The sequence below is a fragment of the Mirounga angustirostris genome, unplaced genomic scaffold, assembly GCF_029215605.1.
Source record: "Mirounga angustirostris isolate CCGP_5_RB_7025 unplaced genomic scaffold, mMirAng1.0.hap1 SCAF_13, whole genome shotgun sequence".
Classification (NCBI taxonomy): domain Eukaryota; kingdom Metazoa; phylum Chordata; class Mammalia; order Carnivora; family Phocidae; genus Mirounga; species Mirounga angustirostris.
Genome location: NW_026991721.1, coordinates 55,622,901 through 55,646,169, shown reverse-complemented (window position 1 = coordinate 55,646,169; position 23,269 = coordinate 55,622,901). Strand labels below are relative to the sequence as shown.

The 23,269-nt window shown below is 36.8% G+C and overlaps 1 protein-coding gene across 3 annotated transcripts in view; it reads right to left on the bottom strand.

The window, feature by feature from the left end:
* Positions 1–514: 514 nt before the first annotated feature.
* Positions 515–23,269, bottom strand: part of RAB6A (RAB6A, member RAS oncogene family) — a 79,820-nt gene continuing 57,065 nt past the window's right edge. For 2 of the 3 annotated variants that reach the window (XM_045894407.3, XM_045894406.3), the window contains exons 6-8: positions 18,781–18,874; positions 3,961–4,027; positions 515–2,739 (exon numbers count right to left, since the gene is read on the bottom strand). In XM_045894407.3, coding sequence (XP_045750363.1) covers positions 2,675–2,739; positions 3,961–4,027; positions 18,781–18,874 — 226 coding nt within the window. In that variant the 3' untranslated portion in view covers positions 515–2,674. Of the gene's footprint in view, positions 2,740–3,960; positions 4,028–6,731; positions 12,237–18,780; positions 18,875–23,269 lie in introns of those variants that run through there. The other variant, XM_064576947.1, reaches the window with a different exon arrangement.

Sequence of the window (23,269 nt, the reverse complement as noted above, 5' to 3'; positions counted from 1 at the left end):
GTGGCCTCCCTTTCTGTAAGGGCAACAGCTATCATTTGTGCCAAGGCAAGAGTTGGCCCTTTACAGTAAATATTTTTGGCTTTTGGGGCAATAAGGTCTGTCACAACTACTCAACTCCACCTTTGTAGTGAGTTCCAATAAAACCTAACTTAAAAACAAGAAGCAGGATGGATTTCGTGGGAGGGCAGTAGTTTGCTGTCCCTGTCTCTAGGACAAAGTGGGTTAGGAGGAGGCAAAAGCAGAACATAAACCAAGTTTCTTAATATATTATATTACTGCCTCCACCAGTGGCCCTGTCTTTCAAGTTGTAGCCACTCTCCCTCACTCTGAACAGTTGAAACCCCAGGGGTTTCTTATTATTGTTGTTTTGTTATTTTTCTGGATTTCAAGTTCCCTTTACAGTTCTAAGGAGGAAGTAGGAAACTCATGCTAATTTACTACCTTGGCAGGAATAGAAAACCAAGTCAGTAATTGTTTTCGTTTGTGTTTTATTTATATATTTTTGGCAGCAAAATTGTTTATTAAAAAAAAATCTGGACTATGAACACACTTCACTGCTTCAGTTGAAGAACCCCAAGCCAAATAAAAGGACCAATATTAAAAAGCAGCATAACTGGTTACTGTTTTATAGATACATAAAGAGTCAAACACTACAGTGTAGGAAGACAATCACCCCCATGTCAAAAATCACAACTTCTTCCAAATAAAGAATATGACCCATCTGCCATATTGAATTGATATTTATTTCAGGACATGCCATGTCAAAATGAAACAAAAGAGTCAACCCTCGCCTTTAACAATAATATCGTATTATATAAAAGCACTTTACAACTCCATCCCATCTTTGAGTATAAGTTAGTGGTATGTGGGCTAATGATTATCTGAAAGCATTTCTCTATTCAGACCCATAATCCAAGTGCTCTCTGAATATTACAAGGTGACAATAAGTGGGAATTGGAGAAGGAAGAGGAAAGAGAGGGGAATAAGGTTCTCCCAGTTAAGGGTTTTGTTGCAATGAGGGGATGAAGAAGTATGAATTATTTTTTGTTGTCTTTTCATCTTTATACTGTGTTAAGTAATGCTTACAACGTAAATTCAGCAGGCTTTTCCTGAGCTGTAACTCAGAAATTTTCTTCCTGCAAACAATGTATTTACAAATGTGTTTATTAACTTACACAGCAATCTCACAATAACTAGTAAAGATTAAAATGGTGCACTCCTAGTATATTTGTTTACCGTGTTTTAAGGGAAATATATATTGCCATGGTGATGAAGCTCTAAACAGACTGGACAAAACATTTAAAAATTGAAAGTAGTTTAAAAAAAAGAAGGCAAAGAAATAAATATCACCAAAGAAAAAAGATTAATTTTAGCTTCAATATAAAACTAAATCACTGGTTAATTACCAAACTATACAGACCTAATAAAAAGCAAAACCAACATTAAAAAAAAAAGCTAAAAAATAAGGCATAAATCTGCATAATATTGAGTTTTATTTCCATTCTCTCCTTTCCCTCTTCTATGTATGCTTTTCCAGATCTGCCTCTAGGGGCTTATAAGAAACCTGTTTCTATTTTCAGTTTGACCTCAAATGTCCTGAGCAAAGTATTTGCTATTCTGTTGAGGATTCTTTTGTTGGTAAACTTTAGATATCATTGTTTCTACTGGTTATTGTAGTTTTGATCAAGGTGCCAAGTTTAAATTCTTCCACTGGTTCTTCTTAAAGGAATTTGATTTCTATAGTGCCTTGCCTACATAGCATTTTTTGAAGAAAGAAAACCCAAGAGAAATCTATTGCTTACAAAAGTTTTCTTCTTTTTTTTTAAACAAAGAGAATAACTTTATCTTGACAATTTTAAATCCTGGGAGAAACAGTTCAGAGAAGAATTCAGTATTAAAAACATGTTCTGAAGCACTGTTACCCTTCTCTCCCAGAGACTAACATGTGAAAGGGTCATCTATTTGGTCTGAAACACATTTTATGTTCACTTAACTTACTAAGTACTCCGTGTGTTCATTAGGACTCATTTTGAAGATGCAACAGAACCCTTGTCTTATTCAAGCACTGCCTACCATAATAGTTGAGTTTTGACCTCAAATAAAGTCTAAGTAATTTATATCACTGCTCAATAATAATTTTGGACATTCTGGCCCAAGGTTCGAGCAAGTGGTATCGCTAAATTTGAAGGATCCAATGGGCTTGGTCTGACTGCTGCTTTGTCATACCTCGTCTGTTTTTAGGGAGAGAGAGAAAGAATAGGGAATGCAGTAAGGGAGAGGTGAGAAAAGCAGAGAGATTGAGTAGGTAGGCAAGTGCTGCTATGAACAACTGTTCCTTAACCAAACCATATACTGTTAAAATTTCCATCATTTTAAAGTACATTATCTTAACATTGAAAAGGAAAAAAAAAAGTTGAGAAAATGTATCTAATTTTTAAAGTGGAATATGTTGGAATCATTTGGCTTTTTGTAAAATATAAATAATGAAGACACCGACTTTTTTGTGCTTGTGAAGCTAATAGATCATCTCCACGAGACAGGCAGCAATGATGAATTGCAATACGTTATTACTGAAGGGAAAAGGTTCAAGCCAATATTCACACTGCAGTCAATGAAAGAGTAAGGGGGCCAAAGCAGTGAGCTTCTGGAGAAAAGTTAAAGATGCCATGGGGGATTAGCAGGAGCAGCCTCCTTCACTGACTGGTTGCTCCTGAGGCTTTTCCAGTTTTATGTCAATCACTGAAACAAAAGTTAAGGAGCTATAAATGGGAAAGTACAATTCCAATTCTGCCGAACACTGACATCTCTTGCAAGCCCTTTCAATTCCTATTGGTTTCAGAGTGGATACAACCATTATTTCCTATACAGCTAGTTCACTGTACGAGGTGCTCAAATGAAATAAACTCACCTATATCTACTATATGCAACAAGGGTGAGAATAAGGTTAAGCCCTATTCATGGGAATCTCTTCTAAGGAAATTACAGGAGCAAGAAACCAGATGAAAGATGATGCTCCTTACAGAATTATCTATAATAAAAATCTGAAAATAGCCTACAAAAAGAGTTCTAACAAAGGAAGAGAATTTAATAGATGATGGGACTTCAACTCTGTAGAACATATTATCCTATTAAAAGTAATAAAGGCTTAGAAAACATAAAACATTTAGCAGTGGGAAAAGCTGAACACAAAGTGCTATGAATTCTATGGCTTAATAAAAATGTATACGGAAAAACACTAAAGGTAAATATAAAACAATTAAAATATTAAAATTAAAAATCCTTTAAAATAACTATTATTAGATGTGCTTCATTATGTCCTGTTTCTGAAAGCAGAGGCCACAATAAAACTCCAGACTGAGTTATTTCCTGCCTGTGCCAAGCAGAAAGCTTGAATGTTAGAAAAAGCAAGGGAGGAAAATATGATATATATTGTAGGGAAAAAGCCTAGAGCCAACAGGACTCAAAATTAAAAGGCAGAAGGCTTGGATTCTAAGTTTCCTGTTCATTAAATATCAAGCAAGTAGGGGTGCCTGGGTGGCTCAGTTGTTTAAGCGACTGCCTTCGGCTCAGGTCATGATCCCAGGGTCCTAGGATCGAGCCCCACCATTGGGCTCCCTGCTCAAAAGGGGGCCTGTTTCTCGCTCTCCCTCTGCCGCTCCCGCTGCTTGTGCTCTCCTGCTCTCTCTGCCAAATAAATAAATAAATAAATAAAATCTTAAAAAAAAAAATCAAGCAAGTAAACAAACACAAACCTTCTCATTGATTAACTGTTGTGAGCACCAGGCCACAAAGGGTACACGTGAACTACCAGATCTCTTTGCCATAGAAAACCTTGGAGCTTCTATGCTCCTAAGCCATTAATTCCTGGCTGTAAAAGGCAATAGCATAATCCTTAGCCAACCAAGTGGAGCTCTAAAGACTAGTTAACAATAAAATTTTCTGATGAAACAAAAAGGATACTGTCTTCTCTGCTTCTGTCCTGTGTGCTTTCCATTCCAGGCAAAGCCGCTGCAACACGTCGAAAGAGCTGTGGAGAAAAGAAATGTGATAATTGGAAGGGAAAATTTAGCAAATGGTATCAAGTGAAAGTGGATGACTACTAGATGGTAAGTTAAAAGATATGGCTTCTGGATTATTTCTCACTTAGACCTTAGCATAATGAAAGCATACTAAAATGTCTATTTATTTTATAAGTACTATATGCTGTATGCCATCTACAAAGAGGTATAAAGATATGATCCTTACTTTCTAACTGGTGAGATCAGACATGAACAAACAGCTAAGAAATAAGCAGCAAAAATGTGATCTGAGTCATAAAAACCTACTATAACAATTCAGAGTAAGGACAGAAGATTGCTCATTTAGGAAAACCGTATAAAGTGGCATTCCTATCTTTCATAAACAGTTTCTGAAGTCAGTAATATATAGTAAAAGTCAGTCTAGTCAAAATTACCCTGGGTAATTCCTTAGGAAATCACTGTTAGAGACCAACACACCACCTCTCAAATCCAATGCACATGGCTTTTCCTCCATCAATAGAAAAAGTACCAGTGGAAGTAGTTGGCTTGTGTCTGAGGTATGACTTATGAAAAGTTTCTTTAAACGGAGATTCACACTCAAGGACGAGATGGTCACTTTGAGAGGCATGTGGGAACAGAAACTGACCGAAGGAACAACAGACGCATAGCCCCTATTATGTGTCCAGAACTAGGCATATACTCACTGGGTAGAATGGCAGGTGAAATTGGCTGATTATTTCAATCATTTCTCTTTTTGGCATGCAGTATAAAATTCCTAGAAGTTAAATGCATGTGTGATATAACTCCCTTGTACTAAATACCTGCTTGTTTGAGTCACTGTCTCAGGTTCTCTAGGGACAGAGAAATGAACAAGATGTAGCTTTTTAATTCAAGGGAGCTTGCAGTCTGGTAAGGGAGACAGATGCAAACAATTCATTATGTTACAGTGTGATAACTGCCATAAACCAAGGAAATACAAAATGATATGAGAACACAGATACAAGAAGGCCCTTCTCAGGACACTGGGAAAAATTATTTAGGTGATGACATTTCAGCTGGGATTTAAAGGCAGTTTAAAAATTTCACTTGGCTGAAAAACATATTATGCAAAAGTGCTCGGAACTTAAGTGCTTCACAAACGTTGCTGAGGTAAAATGAGAAGGAACAGAAACAATAGAAGATCTATTGATGAAAATTAGAACACTACATAATCTGTTTAGGGAAAGGAATATAGAAAAGGAGCAAATTTTTATCTGTAGGCAGTAGCCTGGTGGGGTAGGATTAGGGAAGATTTGAGAAAAAGTTTAATTGTTTTGGTTCTATAAGGTTTAGTAGCATTTTAGAGATGTATCAAAGTTAGTCATTTGCTTCAATATTCTTTTCCCTTGTCCTTGAAACTACTGAAATCAGAAATGTGCTGACTATACATTATGGCTAGATGCCTAAGTGTTAAAATTACTAAAGCCAAGATTGAATATCACTATTATAGAATGAATTTCTGGGATGCACAGTGCCCATTTGTATCCCATCTGGGACACAGTGCCACATTTGTCACTACTAGACAATCAAATGCCCAAACCACGTTCAGAGAAAAGCACAAGGTATAGTCAGTTTAGGTAGTCCAGACTGGCTAGAGTACAAAATATGTAAAAGGATTAGAAAGAAGTCTATATATTAAAGGCCAGATTAAGAAAGGCCTGGAAAGGAGACAAATTTGTCCTATGGGCAAAGGAAGGCATTAAAAACAAGTTTGCATTAGGACTTTTATCGGTGATTCTAATTGTTTTACTATGGTTACAAAGATCTACAAATCACATATTGAAAGTGCTTTAAATATAGGGCAGAATGGCAAAAACCTAAAAACTAAAAGGTGAAGTGTGAAGTTTATATTCTGGGCAGGCCACTTAGGTGACAGGTCATCTTTCTGTTTCTCAGTTTTCTCATCTGTAAAATGGGCTTACAATAATAGTATACTTAACTGACTAGATTATTGTGAAAATTAAGGGAGATCATGAGTAAACTGCTTAGAACCAATCTGTTATACAGAAAGTCTGTAATAAACAGTAGCTCTATTTCTACTAAAGATTAGTCATAATAACTCATGGTCCTGTGGGCTAGGGGAAAAGAAAATTTTTCCAAATGTTATGAAATGGAGTGAATTATAGGACTATAACAAGATGCCAATAGGTGTAACATTCTGCTTTAAGAAGCTATTTAAAACTGTTGGGAAAGGTGTGGGGGTTGGGAAAAACCTTCTGAAAATATTAGGGCAGAACTGAAATGTTCTTAAAAATATCTAGAAATCTTCCCCCAAGATCTCATAGTTTGCTTCTGACATTAAATATTTATTAAACTGTTTAAAAATGCACCATCTTCAGCTCTTAAGGATATCAAAGTTTATTATAGGCTAGCTTAAAAATGGAGGCATTGGGAAGGTTTGTTTACTTTCTGTGAAAATGGAATAAAATGGTTTACAAGTTTTGATGCTTTAAAAAAAGTACATAAAGAGGTCTTTCAGAGATGGTATTGTTATATTTTTACCTACCTATTCTCATAATATAACACAGTATTTAATGTGTTTCTAGAAAGAATATAAAATTCTAATCAAGAAACTGTAGTACTAACTACCCCATTATTATAGCTTTGCTTTGTAACCTCAAGGATATTTATTTCCCTAATCTTTAGATTCTTCTTAATAAAAGGGGGGCTATAGTTGTGAAGTTCAACTTATTTTTACCTTTGAAAGTAATCAGAAAGAAATATTTTAGGGATGTTTCCTTGAATGGTTATGTGTAAAGTCCTTCCCTCTATACCAGTGGTTCTCAATACCTACCATGCATCAGCATTACCCAGGAAACTAAAAGCAAACAATACCAGATACTTGGGTCCCACGTGCAAAGATAGATTTAACGAACATGGGGTGGGGCGGGGCCCTTAGTGTTTCATGAAAAGATCTCTGGATGATTCTAATGTGCAGCCATGGTCAAAGACCTATGCTGTAACACTAATTTAAAGTAATCAAAAAGTAGGGCGCCTGGGTGGCTCAGTTGGTTAAGCGACTGCCTTCAGCTCAGGTCATGATCCTGGAGTCCCGGGATCGAGTCCCGCATCGGGCTCCCTGCTCGGCGGGGAGTCTGCTTCTCCCTCTGACCCTCCTCCCTCTCATGCTGTCTCTCATTCTCTCTCTCTCAAATAAATAAATAAATAAATCTTTAAAGTAATCAAAAAGCTAATACTGAGTGCTTACTTTGTCAGAATCTTCACGTTTTCTCATTTTAATCCTCACAGTAACTTGTGAGGAAGATATTAATACCCTCATTTTATAGAAATCTAAGGCTAAAAAGAATATGTACCATATACCAAATAAATAGCAGAACTGAGATTTCAAAGTTCATATTTTTTTCTACTACCTTATACTGCTTAGTATAAATGGAAGTTTTTTCTAGATGGAAAAGCACTGCGGAAAGGCCTGTGTGAAGAAACAGCTAACAATCCTGGGTAAGAGGAATTTGCTTTGTGAAATACTATTACACACACACAAATCACAGACATAAAAACTTAATCCATTTTCTTAGGACTTAAACATTTTATCTATAGCTTTAAGCAGTATATTTGAAAAACTTGGTGTTCCCTCAAAATATTTCAATTAGAGTAAAGGAATCAACGCCACTAACCGAAACTCAACCCAGGACACCCTAAAATGAGCCAAGTAAAAGTTTTACAAAAAGTAAAGTTCTATCCTTACAGAAATATATGTAAGACAGGAAGGAAAAGACCCTAGGGGATTAAGTTGTTTTAAATAATCATTAGAGGAAAATCCATTTCTTAAATACCAATGATACACTAACAGAGGCTTCTGCTTTATTAGGAACACAGATGACTAAGATGGGGCTTCCCTTGATCATCCTATCTATATGTAATCTTACTCATTTCTTCAATAAATATACCTCCTTGTGACAGCACTGATTTTACATCCCAATTTCTGTGGATCTTACTGTCTCTGTAGTATTGGCTAAGCATTTATCATGTATTACCTACCCTTTACTACATGATTTTCATGAGAATGTGACTCTTCTCAACTATAGCATAAGCTTTTTAGAAATTAACAATCATATTTTACATAACTTTAAATTCTCCAAAGAAACCACAATGGTCTTACAGACTGTAGGTAATTGATACTTGTGAATTAAGGAACATGATAAAAGTATAAGATGAAGAACTGTTATGAGCCAAGAACTATGGCAGACATGGGATATAATGGTGTAGAAAAGTCACTATCCCTACCAATGCTTAAAGTACATATGCTTCTCAGCAGGTATAACATAATTTACACACACATGTGCATGTGTGCACAACCCCACTGTATGTATGTAAGCTTTCATTGATCTGTTAGTACTGATGTACATCAGCTATCACTAATTTTCTTTCAAACAAATCTTTGTCTTCTGACAAGCACTGATGATTTTAGAAGTTAAAGATCAAGAAGTGTTTCTCTTCTTTTCCCATTTGCCAGTACTGTAAAATTAGAGAATATAATAAGAAAGGTGACATCCACACACTTAATACTTCACTAAAAGAGTGTATTAATTCTCAGATGAAAAGTCAGATGAAGCCTTAACTAATTACCTTCTCATTACCATTTCCCTCAGCAATTTAAGCACCATACCACTTTCACAAAAGAAAGCAATATTACTGCATTTTAAAAAACAGAAAAATAAGGGTTAAAATATTTACCACAGGCTATCTGTTTTTTGTGTGTGTATGTGTGTGTGTGTTTTAAGATTTATCCATTTTAGAGAGAGAGAGAACAGGGCGAAGGGCAGAGAAAGGAGGAGAGAATCCTCAAGCAGATTCCCTGCTGAGTGCAGAGCCCAATATGGGGACTGATTTCAGGACACTGAGATCATGACCTGGGCTGAAATCAAGGGTTGGATGCTTAACTGACTCATCCACCAAGGTGCCCACATAGGCTACTTTGCTATGAAATATTGAATGGAATGAAAAATATTACTTAAATATCCTATATAATATAAATGATCATGCTAAGTATTATTACTTATTATAGTTCTAGCCCTGATAGCGTTTTTATTAAAAAAAAAAAAAAAAAAAACTGTAACAATATTTTTTAAGACATGCACCGGGTTTTAGAGTTAAGTGCTTATACAAGATTAAAGAGCAGAGGGGTTAAGCACAGAACATTTTTAAATTTTTTTTTTTTTTTTAAGATTTTATTTATTTGCGAGAGAGAGAATGAGAGACAGAGAGCATGAGAGGGAGAAGGGTCAGAGGGAGAAGCAGACTCCCTGCCGAGCAGGGAGCCCGATGTGGGACTCGATCCCGGGACTCCAGGATCAGGACCTGAGCCGAAGGCAGTCGCCCAACCAACTGAGCCACCCAGGCGCCCCAGAACATTTTTAAATAAGAAAAAATAGCAGTACTGGTCAGGAATAAATTTGTTTTATTTTAAGCCAAAATTTTTAGGCATTAAGGCCCAATCACTTGAACCATAGTCAGACATTAATGATGCATAATTAATGAACTCTCCTAGAATTGTTTAAAAAGTACATAGGGCAATACAGAAAGTCCATTTTCAGCTTTTATTACGTATATTATAATCCAGTATATAAGGGAGTAGGGAGAAGGAATCCAATTAGCAAATTAGCAGAAAGCTAGAAACATCTATGTGGAAAATACAACTGGAAGGTACCTTTAATACTGATAAACACAGCTATTCAAAAAGACTACCATGTAATTTCCAGTGAAAGCACATGATGATTTTGTCAAATAAAATGAGTACAATGCACAATCATCAAAAGTAATTGTGCTTTGCAAACATATACGGCTGAACAAACATATGCAATGCTTACTTAATAGGCATGTAAGACTGTGATTCCCAATGTTTTCCAAGGCAATGACTGGACTATGAAATTTACCTGGTAAATTTCTGAATACCAACACCATTTCTGAATTGTGACTGACCTACAATAAAAATCTCAGAAGGGGTCTGGATTATTTCTTCATAGTAATTTCTGTTAATATGTGGTACTTATTGAATATATAATTTAAGTCAAAAATCCACTTATTTTAATGCTAGATAAATAACATACAGAACTCAGGAATAAATTGACCTTCCATGTTAGAAAAACCTAAGTATGTACATGCTAAATAGTCTCAGTTGTTACATTTATCAGATATTTTAAATTTTACCCCCATAAATTTTTTTTAAGATTTATTTATTTATTTATTGGGGGGGAGCTCATGCAAACAGAGGGGAGAGGGAGAGAGAATATCCAGCAGACTCCTCACTGAGCAAGGAGCCAGATGCAAGGCTCAATCCCACGACTCTGAGATCATGACCTAAGCCAAAATCAAGAGTCAGTATCAACCAACTGAGCCATCCAGGCGCCCCTACCCCCCTTAAGTTTAATATCACCTCCAGTTTGGGTAATAGCAGACTAACTTGTATAGGACTAACGCTCTTGCAGATGGCAATTATTAACTCTGGACAAACTGTAAAAAACAATTATTTGAAGGCTCTCAAGAGCAACACAAAGCAGATACAAATTAGGGAGAATTCAACACTGGGAAGCAACACAAAGCAGATACAAACTAGGGAGAATTCAACACTGGGAAGAAGGGAACCCGCACTCACTGGGTGAGATCCATGTTTATACAGGTGTTCCCAAGAGCCATTCCTAGCCTGTGCAATATGATGTGGCCAGAACTCATGCAGAAAACTCAAGTTTTAAAGTTTTGCAGTGTCAGTGGTAGTGTGGCTGGACTGAGGAAGGAAATAACTAAGGAGGAAGCCAAGAGGAGGGACCCTAAATTCTACACATAAATTTCCTGCAAATCTCAACTGACTCTTGAATGGTACATATATAGGAGAGACTGCAAGAAGCCCATCTGAAAAGAACAGCTAGAAGGCTGGAAGAAATGAGCAGAGATTTCAGTTACTCCCTGCTCCAGGGATACACTTTAGAGTCTGAATCCCACCAAGACAGAAAAGCTTGATAAATACCTCAGGCTTCCTACAGATCCACCCACACAAAACATAACATCAAGACTCCACAAGTTCAAGGTGATCAGCCAGCAATATAACAACCTGCCATAATAAAATTCAGCATTTTGCAGAGAAAAATAACAGAAATCAGAGTCGCTATATATTATATACAACGATAAGCATACAACCAAAGATGGCTAGACACATGAAGAAACAGGAAAATTTAACCTAGAGGCAAGAGAAAAATAGCCAATAGAAACAGACTCAGAGATGACTCAGATGTTGGATTAGCAGACAACAATTTCAAGGCAACTATTACAGATATGTTCAAGACTTGAAGGTAACAATGCCACAATGATCAGATGGGGTACTCCAACAGAGAAATGGAAACTTAAATGGAAACATCTAGGACTGAGTACAATATCTGAAATGATAATTCACTGGATGGACTTAATAGCAGTTTGGATATAGGAGAAAAAGGACTGGTGAACCTGAAGACACATCAATAATATTATCCAATCTTAAAAAAAGAGTACAAAAAGGATAAAAAAACAAGAGGCGCTTCAGTTACCATGGGAAATATCAAGCCATTTAACAGATGTGCCACTGGAATTCCAGAAGAAGAGTTAAGAAGAAAATGAGGGAGGAAAAATACTTTAATATAACACATTACATATAGAGAACATACAAATTAGAGCTCACTACTCATTAGAAACAATGGAAGCCAGAAGACAATGAAATTGCATCTTTACAGTATTGGAAGAAAAATATCTGTGAACCCCAAATTCAATAACTAACAAAAACGTTCTTCAAAAATTTTTCTTCAAATGGTCTTTTGGGCTATGTGAAAGCCAGGCAAATTCATCACTAGGAGATGTCAATAAGAAACAATAAAGAAAGTTATTTAGGCTAAAGGGAAATAATACCAGATGAAACTCATATCTGTAAGAAGAAATGAAGAGCAACGGAAATGGTAAATATATGAGTAAACAGAAAAAGCTGTCCTTTTTCTTAATTACTGTTTAAAGCAAAAATTAGGGATGCCTGGGTGGCTCAGTCGTTGGGCGTCTGCCTTCAGCTCGGGTCGTGATCCTGGGGTCCTGGGATTGAGCCCTGCATCGGGCTCCCTGCTTGGTGGGAGGACTGCTTCTCCCTCTCCCACTCCCCCTGCTTGTGTTCCCTCTCTCGCTGTGTCTCTGTTGCTGTGTCTCTCTCTGTCAAATAAATAAATAAAATCTTAAAAAAAAAAAAATTTAAAACATTACGGGATTCATAATGTATGTAAATATCAAATATGTGACAACAATAACACAAAGCAAAAGTGCACAGGTACAAAGGATGAAATGGTATATTAACTCTAGTTCAATCCCTCGAGCAACCACTAAAAAAGTTATGAGGTTTAGCTAAAAAGAGTTCAAAAAATAATATAAAAATATTTGCTTAAACTAAAAATGACAGACAAGCAGATAACAAAGAGCAAATGACAGACATGAACCCAACTACATCAATAATTACATTAAATATAAATAAACCAAACACTCCAATTAAAAAGCAGAGATTTTCAGACTGGATTTTAAAAAACAGTGAGATCCAACTAGATGCCATCTAACAGTGACCTACTTTACAAGGAAAAAGATATACCAAGCAATAAGTAATAAGAGAATTGGTGTGGCTATATTAAGATCAGATAAAGACTTGGAAACAAGGAGTATTATCAGAGATAAAAAGGAACTTTTCTTAACACACACAAAAAAAACCCCAAAACAAACAAAAAACCCCACAATGCATTAGGAAGACAATAACAATCCTAAATATCTATGCGCTCAATAACAGAATTTCCAAACACATGAAGTAAAGCTGACAGAACTAAATGGCAAAACAGGCAAATACAAATGTTGTAGATTTTAATACCTCCCTTCTCAGTAACTGATAGAACTACAGACAAAAAATTAGTAAGACTATTTAAGATATGAACAATGCTATCAACTATCTTGATATAACTGATATTTATAAAACACTATACCTGACAACTATACAAAAACATTGTCTTCCAGTGGAACATTCACCAACACAGGCCATATGCTAGGCCATAACACAAATCTCAATAAATTATGAATGACTAAAATGTTACAAAGTATAGTCTCTGACCACAACAGAATTAAATTGGAAGCTGTAACAGTAAGAGATCTAGAAATGTCCCAACTATTTGGAAATCAAATAACATATTTCTATATCTTCACTGATGTAGTCATTACATCTACATAAACGTTTATCAAAATTCACCTAAACGTAAACTTAAGATGTGTACATTTCACTGTACATAAATATTTACCTCAATAAAATAATGGGGAAAAAGTTCAATGTTAGCTGAATTCAAAGAAACTCAAGAAGTAGGAGTATCTATGTCTAAATTGCAGTGAAAATACTGAAGTATAATTCCTCATGTAACCTAGATTCTCTAAGCTTGTTCAGTCTGTCTTGGAAAATTCTTAAGATAGTCAACCTCATTAAATAGATTTTTTTCTTACGGCATAACATGGTAGCTCTAAGTTTCTGCTCAAAAGATACAGCATATTATTCTTTTTTTTAATTAAAGATTTTATTTATTTATTTGACAGAGACATAGCAAGAGAGGGAACACGAACAGGGGGAGTGGGAGTGGGAGAGGGAGAAACAGGTTCCCGCAGAGCAGGGAGCCCGATGTGGGGCTCGATCCCAGGACCCTGGGATCATGACCTGAGCCAAAGGCAGACGCTTAACGACTGAGCCAACCAGGAGCCCCCCAAAATACAGCATATTATTCTTCCATTCAACAAACATTTATTGAGTTCAGTATGGTAGGAGGCAGAAGTAACAAAAAACTTCTATATTAAAAGAAAGAAGGAGTGCTACATCAATAATTAGGAAAGGCACTTGATCTAATTTGATTATGTCTGAACTGAGTTTTTAATTACAAATATCAGAGAAGAAACTATTTTGGAAGAGGGACAGTAACATACAATGGAAATATGGAAACACAGTAAACCTGGGGGACTTTAAGCAGTGTAGTACAGGTATACAGTGGCCAAAGATCAAGATTTTGAGCAGGAGGGCATAGCATACTAAGGGCTTTGTTTAAAATTCAGGATAAAATTCATAAGTAACCTGATTAAATCTGCATTTTAAAACAATCACTAATAGCAAGATGGAGGATAATCTAAAGTGGGGCAAGATTTAAGGCAGATTATCGGTTAATAAACTATGATAGCAGGCAAGGCAATAGACAACAAGGGCCTAATAGAGCAGAATCAACAAGAGTAGGTATCTTAAAAAAAAAAAAAAAAAAGATTTTATTTATTTGTTTCAGAGAGAGAGAGAGCACAAGCAGGGGGAGCAGCAGAGGGAGAGGGAGAGGGAGAAGACCTCCTGCTGAGCAGGGAGCCCGACCCAGGGCTCACTCCCAAGACCCCAGGATCATGACAGGAGCCAAAGGAAGATGCCCAACCGACTGAACGACCAGGCGCGCCCTGTGAAGACACATATTGGCGCCAGAATACATAATATTTAATTCCTCATGTACGGATTTGGCTTCTACATAAGACTGAGCCTCTTAAATGTAGGAAGTCTGTCTTTTGTATCTAGCAGGGATTAGAGAATTAATAGTTGTCTGAACAATTATCAAACTGAATAGATTTGACATACTTGCTCAATTATCTCCATGGCTTAATAGGTCTTTTTACATAGTATAGCTTGTATGAAAAATCCCCTGAGATTCTTGCTAAAAATGTAGATTTTTAGGGTACTACCCTAGACTTAATGAATCAGTATCCAGAAGTTGTGCCCCAGGAACCTGTTATTTTATGTAAGCTTCTAGGTGACTATTATGCACATTAAAGTTTAAAATCATTAAGCAATTCTCTAATCCAAAGAGATTTTCCTGGGGACAATCTGCCATTCTAAAAACCTCTGTCAGGGCGCCTGGGTGGCTCAGTCGTTAAGCGTCTGCCTTCGGCTCAGGTCATGTCCCAGGGTCCTGGGATCAAGTCCCACATCGGGCTCCCTGCTCTGCGGGAAGCCTGCTTCTCCCTCTCCCACTCCCCTTGCTTGTGTTCCTGCTCTCGCTATGTCTCTCTCTGTCAAAAAAATAAAATAAAATCTTTAAAAAAAATAAAAAATAAAAACCTCTGCCCTTTCTTACCTTTGTTTGGATATCAGGTACTCTATTCTCTACCAAAGAAAGGATGGAGGAAAAATACATTCCTAATCTCAACAGTAAGTAAGCTGTATGGGTTTCAAAAATATCTGTCTTAGAAAAAACTACTGTCTGGGGCGCCTGGGTGGCTCAGTCGTTAAGCGTCTGCCTTCGGCTCAGGTCATGATCCCAGGGTCCTGGGATCGAGTCCCACATCGGGCTCTCTCTGCTCAGCGGGAAGCCTGCTTCTCCCTCTCCCACTCCCCCTGCTTGTGTTCCCTCTCTCGCTGTGTCTCTGTCAAATAAATCAATAAAATCTTTAAAAAAAGAAAAAACTACTGTCACCAATTTTCCCCCCTACTGACAAAGTTTCCAATGGCATGATAAACATTAGATTTGCAAAGTAAGCACTGAACGCAAACGACACAAGCTGCGTTGTCCAGAGTCAGGAATTGGACAGTGGTTATATTTGGTAGATTTGATTTAGATTTCATTTAGGAAAATTTGAATTTTTCCATATACCTAATATATCAAGTGATATCAAAGGGAATAGTTTCTTTCTTTCTTTTTTTTAATCCCTTAACGCTGGGGTGATTTGTAGTGCAACTAAAAGAAAAAATCTTTTCTTAACATTTCTAGTCATTTAAATAATTAATTTTTAAAATAATACCCTATTTGATTAGTTTTTGAACTCCTTTATAAAAACAAATTCAAGGAATAGACAATCCATAAAAAGTAGTGTGATGTATTTCTTAGCTAATATTTAAAATCAGTCAGTAAGTTTCCCACATGATAGAAATGTATTCCATTCCAGATTGATCACTGACAAAGGAGGAAGATTTTAACCTATTATTTAAATGTGTTTATTAACAGGGGCGCCTGGGTGGCTCAGTCGTTAAGCGTCTGCCTTCGGCTCAGGTCATGATCCCAGGGTCCTGGGATCGAGCCCCGCATCGGGCTCCCTGCTCGGCGGGAAGCCTGCTTCTCCCTCTCCCACTCCCCTGCCTGTGTTCCCTCTCTCGCTGTGTCTCTCTCTGTCAAATAAATAAATAAAATCTTTAAAAATAAATAAATAAATAAATGTGTTTATTAACATAAGATTTAAATTCTTTTTCTGGTTTCATTCTCTCAATTGATAGGGGGGAGAGGGAGTGTTTCCAAGATTTTTTTTTTTTTAAGAGAGTGAGAGAGCATGAGCAAGGGGGAGGGGCAGAGGGAGAAGGAGAAAGAGACTCCCTGCTCAGCAGGGAGCCCGATGTGGGACTCGAACCCAGGACCCTGGCATCATGACCATCTGCCATCAAGCTGAAGGCAGATGCTTAACCGACTGAACCACCCAGTGCCCTTAGGATTTTTGTCTTAACTAAATTATGTAAGATGACAAAGCAAAGGTCTATAAATATTGAAATAAAATTCTAATATACTATGGTACTTCCTACAAAATACAAAGTAATGGTTTTTGTGAGTTAAGAAAGAAGCTACAAAAAATTTAAAAGGCAGCTCTCTTCCAAAATTTGAAAACAGTAATTTTGATCATATTTATATTTAAAAGATAATAAAATCAAGTCCCAACAGAATCAGGAACTTTAGCAAAATCACATGTTCAGACATATCATCTAAATAAAGAAAAATAATAAAATAGCAAATAGGTTTTGAATTCAGGGTAAGACTGTTTAGTAAAAGAATTCTCTCTTCATTATCACTGACTAGCTGTATCTGTCTGTATGCGTCAGGCTTTTAGAAAAAATTATGTGCCTAGTGCTGAAAAGTTCTAAAATCAGATTGTGGTAATGGTTGCACAATGCTTTGAATTCACTTAAAAAACTCCTGAGTTGTACATTTAAAAGAAGTGAATTTTGTGGTATGGAAATTATGCTTCAATAAAGCTGTTAAAAAAATTGTATGTGTTTATAAAATAGCAAATGAATGACCAATCTCATTTTCTCAACATCCTGAGAGTTAACTTAGAAGCAATTAAATATCATGAAGATACTAGCTATCACTAGTGACCACTGTATGCTGATGATTTGAGACTTCCGAACCTATGAGACTACTGAGTCAGGCGTAGGGGGCCATAGCAATCCCTTTAGACATTAATCAAGACCAAAAGATGTCTCAGAGAAGGCTATACTTCGACATGTAAGCAACTAGCTCATTCAATCCTTATCAAAATGTCATTATTGGTGAAAGCTAGATAAGCTACCCACTGCTTTGTCCTAGAACAGTGATAAATAATAGTAATTGTGCTAATTTCTATTACTCGTTTTTTAATTGTCTGTGGCTCCTATGAGTTCATTTACTTATCATTTTCTAAATTCCACAGACATTAGTAGGTTCTGGGAATATATAATTTTGATGGGGGAAATATTTCCAACATAATGTGGTAAGTTCCAGGACAGTGGCTTCACAAGGGTCAGGGGTCTGAGAAAACACAGAAAAGTATCATTTATTGCTAAAAAAAAAAAATAGCCTGCAGGTATGGTACAGTAGAGAATGTCAAAAAAATTACTTTGAAGAACTGACATCTAAACTGAAACTTGAAAGGATGAATAGGTATCAGTCAGGAAAGAAGAAATAGCATTCTAAGCAAAGAGAAGAGCAGCAGGAACAAAGACTTAGAGCCATGAAACAGTATACTGCAGGGAGGGAATTAGTGACAGTTCAAAATTACTTACATATATTTCAAGGCAAGGAAATATGGGAAAGAAAGTGAAAACAATATGAAGAATTTTTCATAAAGCTCAACATACTCAGTTTAAACGATTTTATTTTAACTTTCTATTGATCATCTAGAAGTGAAAAAAATATTGGTTTGAAAATCCTATAAATCTGGGACCACTACTCCATATTTTAGAAAGTTTGATAATGTGAGATGTTCCCATATTTTCCTCTTTCCCCAAAACATTCCTGTTATAAACACTGTTAAAACAACAGCAGGTTATTGAGGATAAAGTAACCAGAATATACTTTCACAACTACAAGCAAAATACCATTTCCAACAGCAAATACTTGCTTTCTTTTGTCATTAAACTCTTAAAAAAATATAAAAAATTTTTTTAATTTACGTTAAAACAGTGCAGTAAGGATGCAGTGAGGGTAGGTTAAGTTTACAACCTTGCAATCATAATGAAATAGTTGTCCTGTGCACAATCTGAAGTTTGTCAAGCCTTTTCTCCTTTTCCAAAAACTATGCCACATTTGTATTTTTTCACTGTGTAATATGTTGCTAGATCATGAGGCCTGCTGTTTACCAACTAGAAGAAAATCTTTTTTTTTTTTTTTTTTTTTTTTTTTTTTAAAGATTTTATTTATTTATTTGACAGAGAGAGACACAGTGAGAGAGGGAACACAAGCAGGGGGAGTGGGAGAGGGAGAAGCAGGCTCCCCGCAGAGCAGGGAGCCCGATGTGGTACTCGATCCCAGGACCCCGGGATCATGACCCGAGCCGAAGGCAGTCGCTCAACCGACTGAGCCACCCAGGTGCCCAACTAGAAGAAAATCTTACAGCAGAGAATACTCACACAATTATTTCATAATTATCATTTTTTCAATTGGATAACCTCAACCCATATTCCAAGATCACTTACCTGTTTTACATTGTATCCTGCTTTTGCACTTGTTTCAATAAACATAACATTCAGCTCTTTGGCTTTCCTTTCTCCTTCCTCAATAGATACTTGCCTGTAAAAAAAATTTTTAAGATAAATTCTTCTTTTTGCAAGAATGATATTATAAAGACTACAAACAAGATTCTGAAAAGAACTTTTCTTGACAGGGGTGCTAGGTATACAGGTGAGACTAGTTTGAGAGTTCATCAAGCTGCAGTACATTTAAAATTTGTGCACTTCTGTGTATATGTTATACCTAACTAAACAATTTTTTAAAAAGACATTTTTTAAATGATTTAATGATTTGCTTTTTTACTTGGCTGGGCTCATCCTGTAATTTTTTTTGTTTTTAAAAACTTAATAGCCTACTATTTTCTCTTCATATAAAATCATAAGAATTTAGCCTTATGATTAAAAACTTCATGTAAAATAATTTTTTATGACCAAACTGTTAAAAATATGTTTTTTTCAAATGTTATACTACAGTGGAAAATGCTGCTATAAACATCTTTTTGCACAATATTTTGTGCACTGTGGGTCATTTCTTTAGGATGGATTTTGTGTATTTCTGTAAGTGGAACAAGTAAGTCAAAAGACATGTATGTTGAAGTCTCTTGATATATTTTCTAGGGCATTTGGTGATGCATTATAATTAGCAGTGTGTCTCAAATTGTAATACACTCTTCAAGTGCAAGATAATGTCACTTATCTTGGTATTCCTAGTGCCTAGCTGACACACAGGTGTTTAATAGATATGGAAATATTCTAATTAAATGGATCTAAAATATCAGCTGACAAACCCTGCTTCCTACAACACAGAAAACCAAAGCAATACAAGAGAATTTCCACAAGCTCTCACAGCATCAATCCACTGATCTACATGTGTGTGCCCTTATATTCTACCTCTAGTCCTGCTACTAGAGGAAACTGTCCTTATTCCATTCTCTTATGTAACAATCCAATTGTTAATCTTTTGCTACATCTGTTTGTTTTATCCTCATTCTCTATGTATTTACACGTGTATATACATTTTAAAAAACACATATTTGAGAATAAGTTGACAATTTGCAGACCTTTAGCCCTAAATATGTCAACAGTGTGAATTTCTTTAAAATAATTCTGTCAGGGGGCGCCTGGGTGGCTCAGTCATTAATCATCTGCCTTCGGCCCAGGTCATGATCCCCGGGTCCTGGGATCCAGCCCCACCATCAGGCTCCCTGCTCAGCAGGAAGCCTGCTTCTCCCTCTCCCACTCCCTCTGCTTGTGTTCCCTCTCTTGTGGTATCTCTCTCTGTCAAAATAAATAAATAAAATCTTAAAAAAAAAAATTCTGTCAGATGCCCTAAAATTTACTCCTTGGACCTCTATTTACAATTACTCCCTCGGTGATCCCATGCAGTCTTGTGGTTTTAAGTACCATCTACATGCTGATTATTCCCAAACTTATATATCTAGCCTGGATGACTACTCTGAACTCCAGACTCCAATATCCAATTGCCTACCTGACATCTAATTAGATATTAGGATATCTAATATCAAGTATAATTTATTTGTTCATTTATTTGAGAAGGAGGAAGGGGGTGAGGGAGAGAATCTTAAGCAGGCTACACGCCCAGCTCAGAGCCCGAAGCAGGGCTCCGTCTCACAACCCTGAGATCATGACCTAAACCAAAATCAAGAGTGGATGCTTGGGCGCCTGGGTGGCTCAGTCGTTAAGTGTCTGCCTTCGGCTCAGGTCATGATCCTGGGGTCCTGGGATGGAGTCCCACATCGGGCTCCCTGCTCAGCGGGAAGCCTGCCTCTCCCTCTCCCACTCCCCCTGCTTGTGTTCCTGCTCTAGCTATCTCTCTCTCTGTCAAATAAATAAATAAAATCTTAAAAAAAAAAAAAAAAGAGTGGATGCTTAACCAACTGAGCCACCCAGGCACTCCTAGCAATTCTAAATTTAAAATGACCAAAACTGAAGTCATGATATTCCATCCCAAACCATTCCTTTATGTAGTCTCTTCCTATCTCAGTTAACGACAATTACTCAGGCTAAGAATCTAGGTGTCATTTTGAATCCTCCTTCTCCCACAACTCCATATTCTGTCCATCACTATGTATTCTATCCACTGCATGCGTTTATCTTGACAATTCCATCTTCAAAATACATCTGAACTTGAAGGCGCCTGGGTGGCTCAGTCGTTAAGCATCTACCCTCAGCTCAGGTCATGATCTCAGGGTCCTGGGATCGAGTCCCACATCGGGCTCCCTGCTCAGCGGGAAGCCTGCTTCTCCCTCTCCCACTCCCCCTTGTGTTCCTGATCTCGCTCTCTCTCTCTCTCTCAAATAAATAAATAAAATCTTTAAAAATAAATTTAAAAAATATATATATATCTGAACTTGACCACTGATCACCACACAAGCTGCCACTACCCTGGTCCAAGTCATCATCATTTCTTGCTTGGATTACAGTCTGGATTACCCTCCTCGCTTCTACTCTTATGTATTTTCAACAGAGCAAACATTGATCTATGAAAAGTTACTCTTCTGCTTGAACCCTTCAATCTCATTCAGAGTCTTCATTTTGTCCCACTTGACCTAGCCTTTATCATTTTTTTTTTTTTAAACCTCATCACCTCCTACACTTTTCATCATTCTCTTTACCAGCTATATAGGGCTCCACGCTGTTCTTCAAATAAACTAAGTATATTCCCAACTCAGGGATTTTGCATTTTCTGGGCCAGAAATTTGCATGGGTGACTCCCTTCCTTCCTTAGCATGTGTACTCAAAAGACATCAGTCATCTTCTCAATGAGGTCTTCCATTCCCTTTTTAAAAAAAAAAAAGATTTTATTCATTTATTTGACAGAGACACAGCGAGAGAGGGAACACAAGCAGGGGGAGTGGGAGAGGGAGAAGCGGGCTTCCCGCAGAGAGGGAGCCGGATGTGGGCTCGATCCCAGGACCCTGGGACCATGACCTGAGCCGAAGGCAGACGCTTAACGACTGAGCCACCCAGGCGCCCCTGAAGTCTTCCATTCCTATCCCACCTAATATTTCAAACTCACACTTGACATTTCAAATTTCTTTTTCCTGCTTTATTTTTTACTCTTAGCATGTATCATTATCAAACATACTATGTATTTCTTAAATTATTATTATTACTTTTTTACTTATTTACTGCCTGGTTCATTCTCTGAAATAAAAGTTCCTTGAAGACTTGTCTTTTTTTGTTCACTATTCTAACCTAGAGTAGCATCCTCTGAAACATAAGTGATAATAAATACTTCTGAATGAATGATTATTATGAGTGAATGATTATCCTACATATAAATGATTCCAGACAGAAATTCTTCCTAGTTTTAGAACTAGTAGTCACCCTAATAAAATGGTTGAAGATTAGCTACAGCAATGGTCCCAACTGTGGTTTTATTTTTGTCAGAATCACCTAGGAAGACTTATTAAAATATAAATTCAAGGGTCCCACACTAAACTAATTGAATTACAGCATCTAGAGGTAGGATATAAAACCCTAAAATTTTTAAAGTTGACAATGATCCTTCACAGCCAGAATCGTAAAAGAGGGTCTAACAAACTATTGACCAATTGATTCTCAGGTTTGGAACATTTGGGAATCACTGGCTACAGAGAATAGAAAGTACTGCACATTGAGGTGCTTATATTGAAACACTGGAACAGATATACTCTGGTATTTCCTCCAAGTTTTTACCAAAAAAATATAATTTTCTTTTTTTTTTTTTAAAGATTTTATTTATTTATTTGAGACAGAGAGAATGAGAGACAGAGAGCATGAGAGGGAGGAGGGTCAGAGGGAGAAGCAGACTCCCTGCCGAGCAGGGAGCCAGATGCGGGACTCGATCCCGGGACTCCAGGATCATGACCTGAGCCGAACGCAGTTGCTTAACCAACTGAGCCACCCAGGTGCCCAAAAAAATGTAATTTTCAATGTGATAAAGACATTTAACTTTGAATCATTTTTATTAAAACTTTTTCTTCCAGGGGTGCCTGGGTGGCTCAGTTGTTAAGCGTCTGCCTTCGGCTTAGGTCCTGGGATCGAGCCCAGCATCAGGCTCCCTGCTCTGCAAGAAGCCTGCTTCTCCCTCTCCCATTCCTCTGCTTGTGTTCCCTCTCTGTGTCTCTCTCTGTCAAATAAATAAATAAAATCTTTTTTTAAAAAAATTTTAAAACCTTTTCTCCTGATTACAAAAGTAATTTTTTAGAAGACCAATCATTAACATTAAAGTCGTCCATAATCCCACTCCCTTCCCAGTGACAGTTAAGTTCCATGTATGCTTAATGCAGATTTGTTCTAAGCAAAAGAATATATATATCTCTACCACCTTTAATTTTTTGTTAACAGAAAGGATATCATGCTACACATACTGATCAAGTGAATTTTTTTAAGCTTCATGTGTTAGACATCAATAAATTTCTCTCATTTTTTTTTAGTAGCTACAAGAATT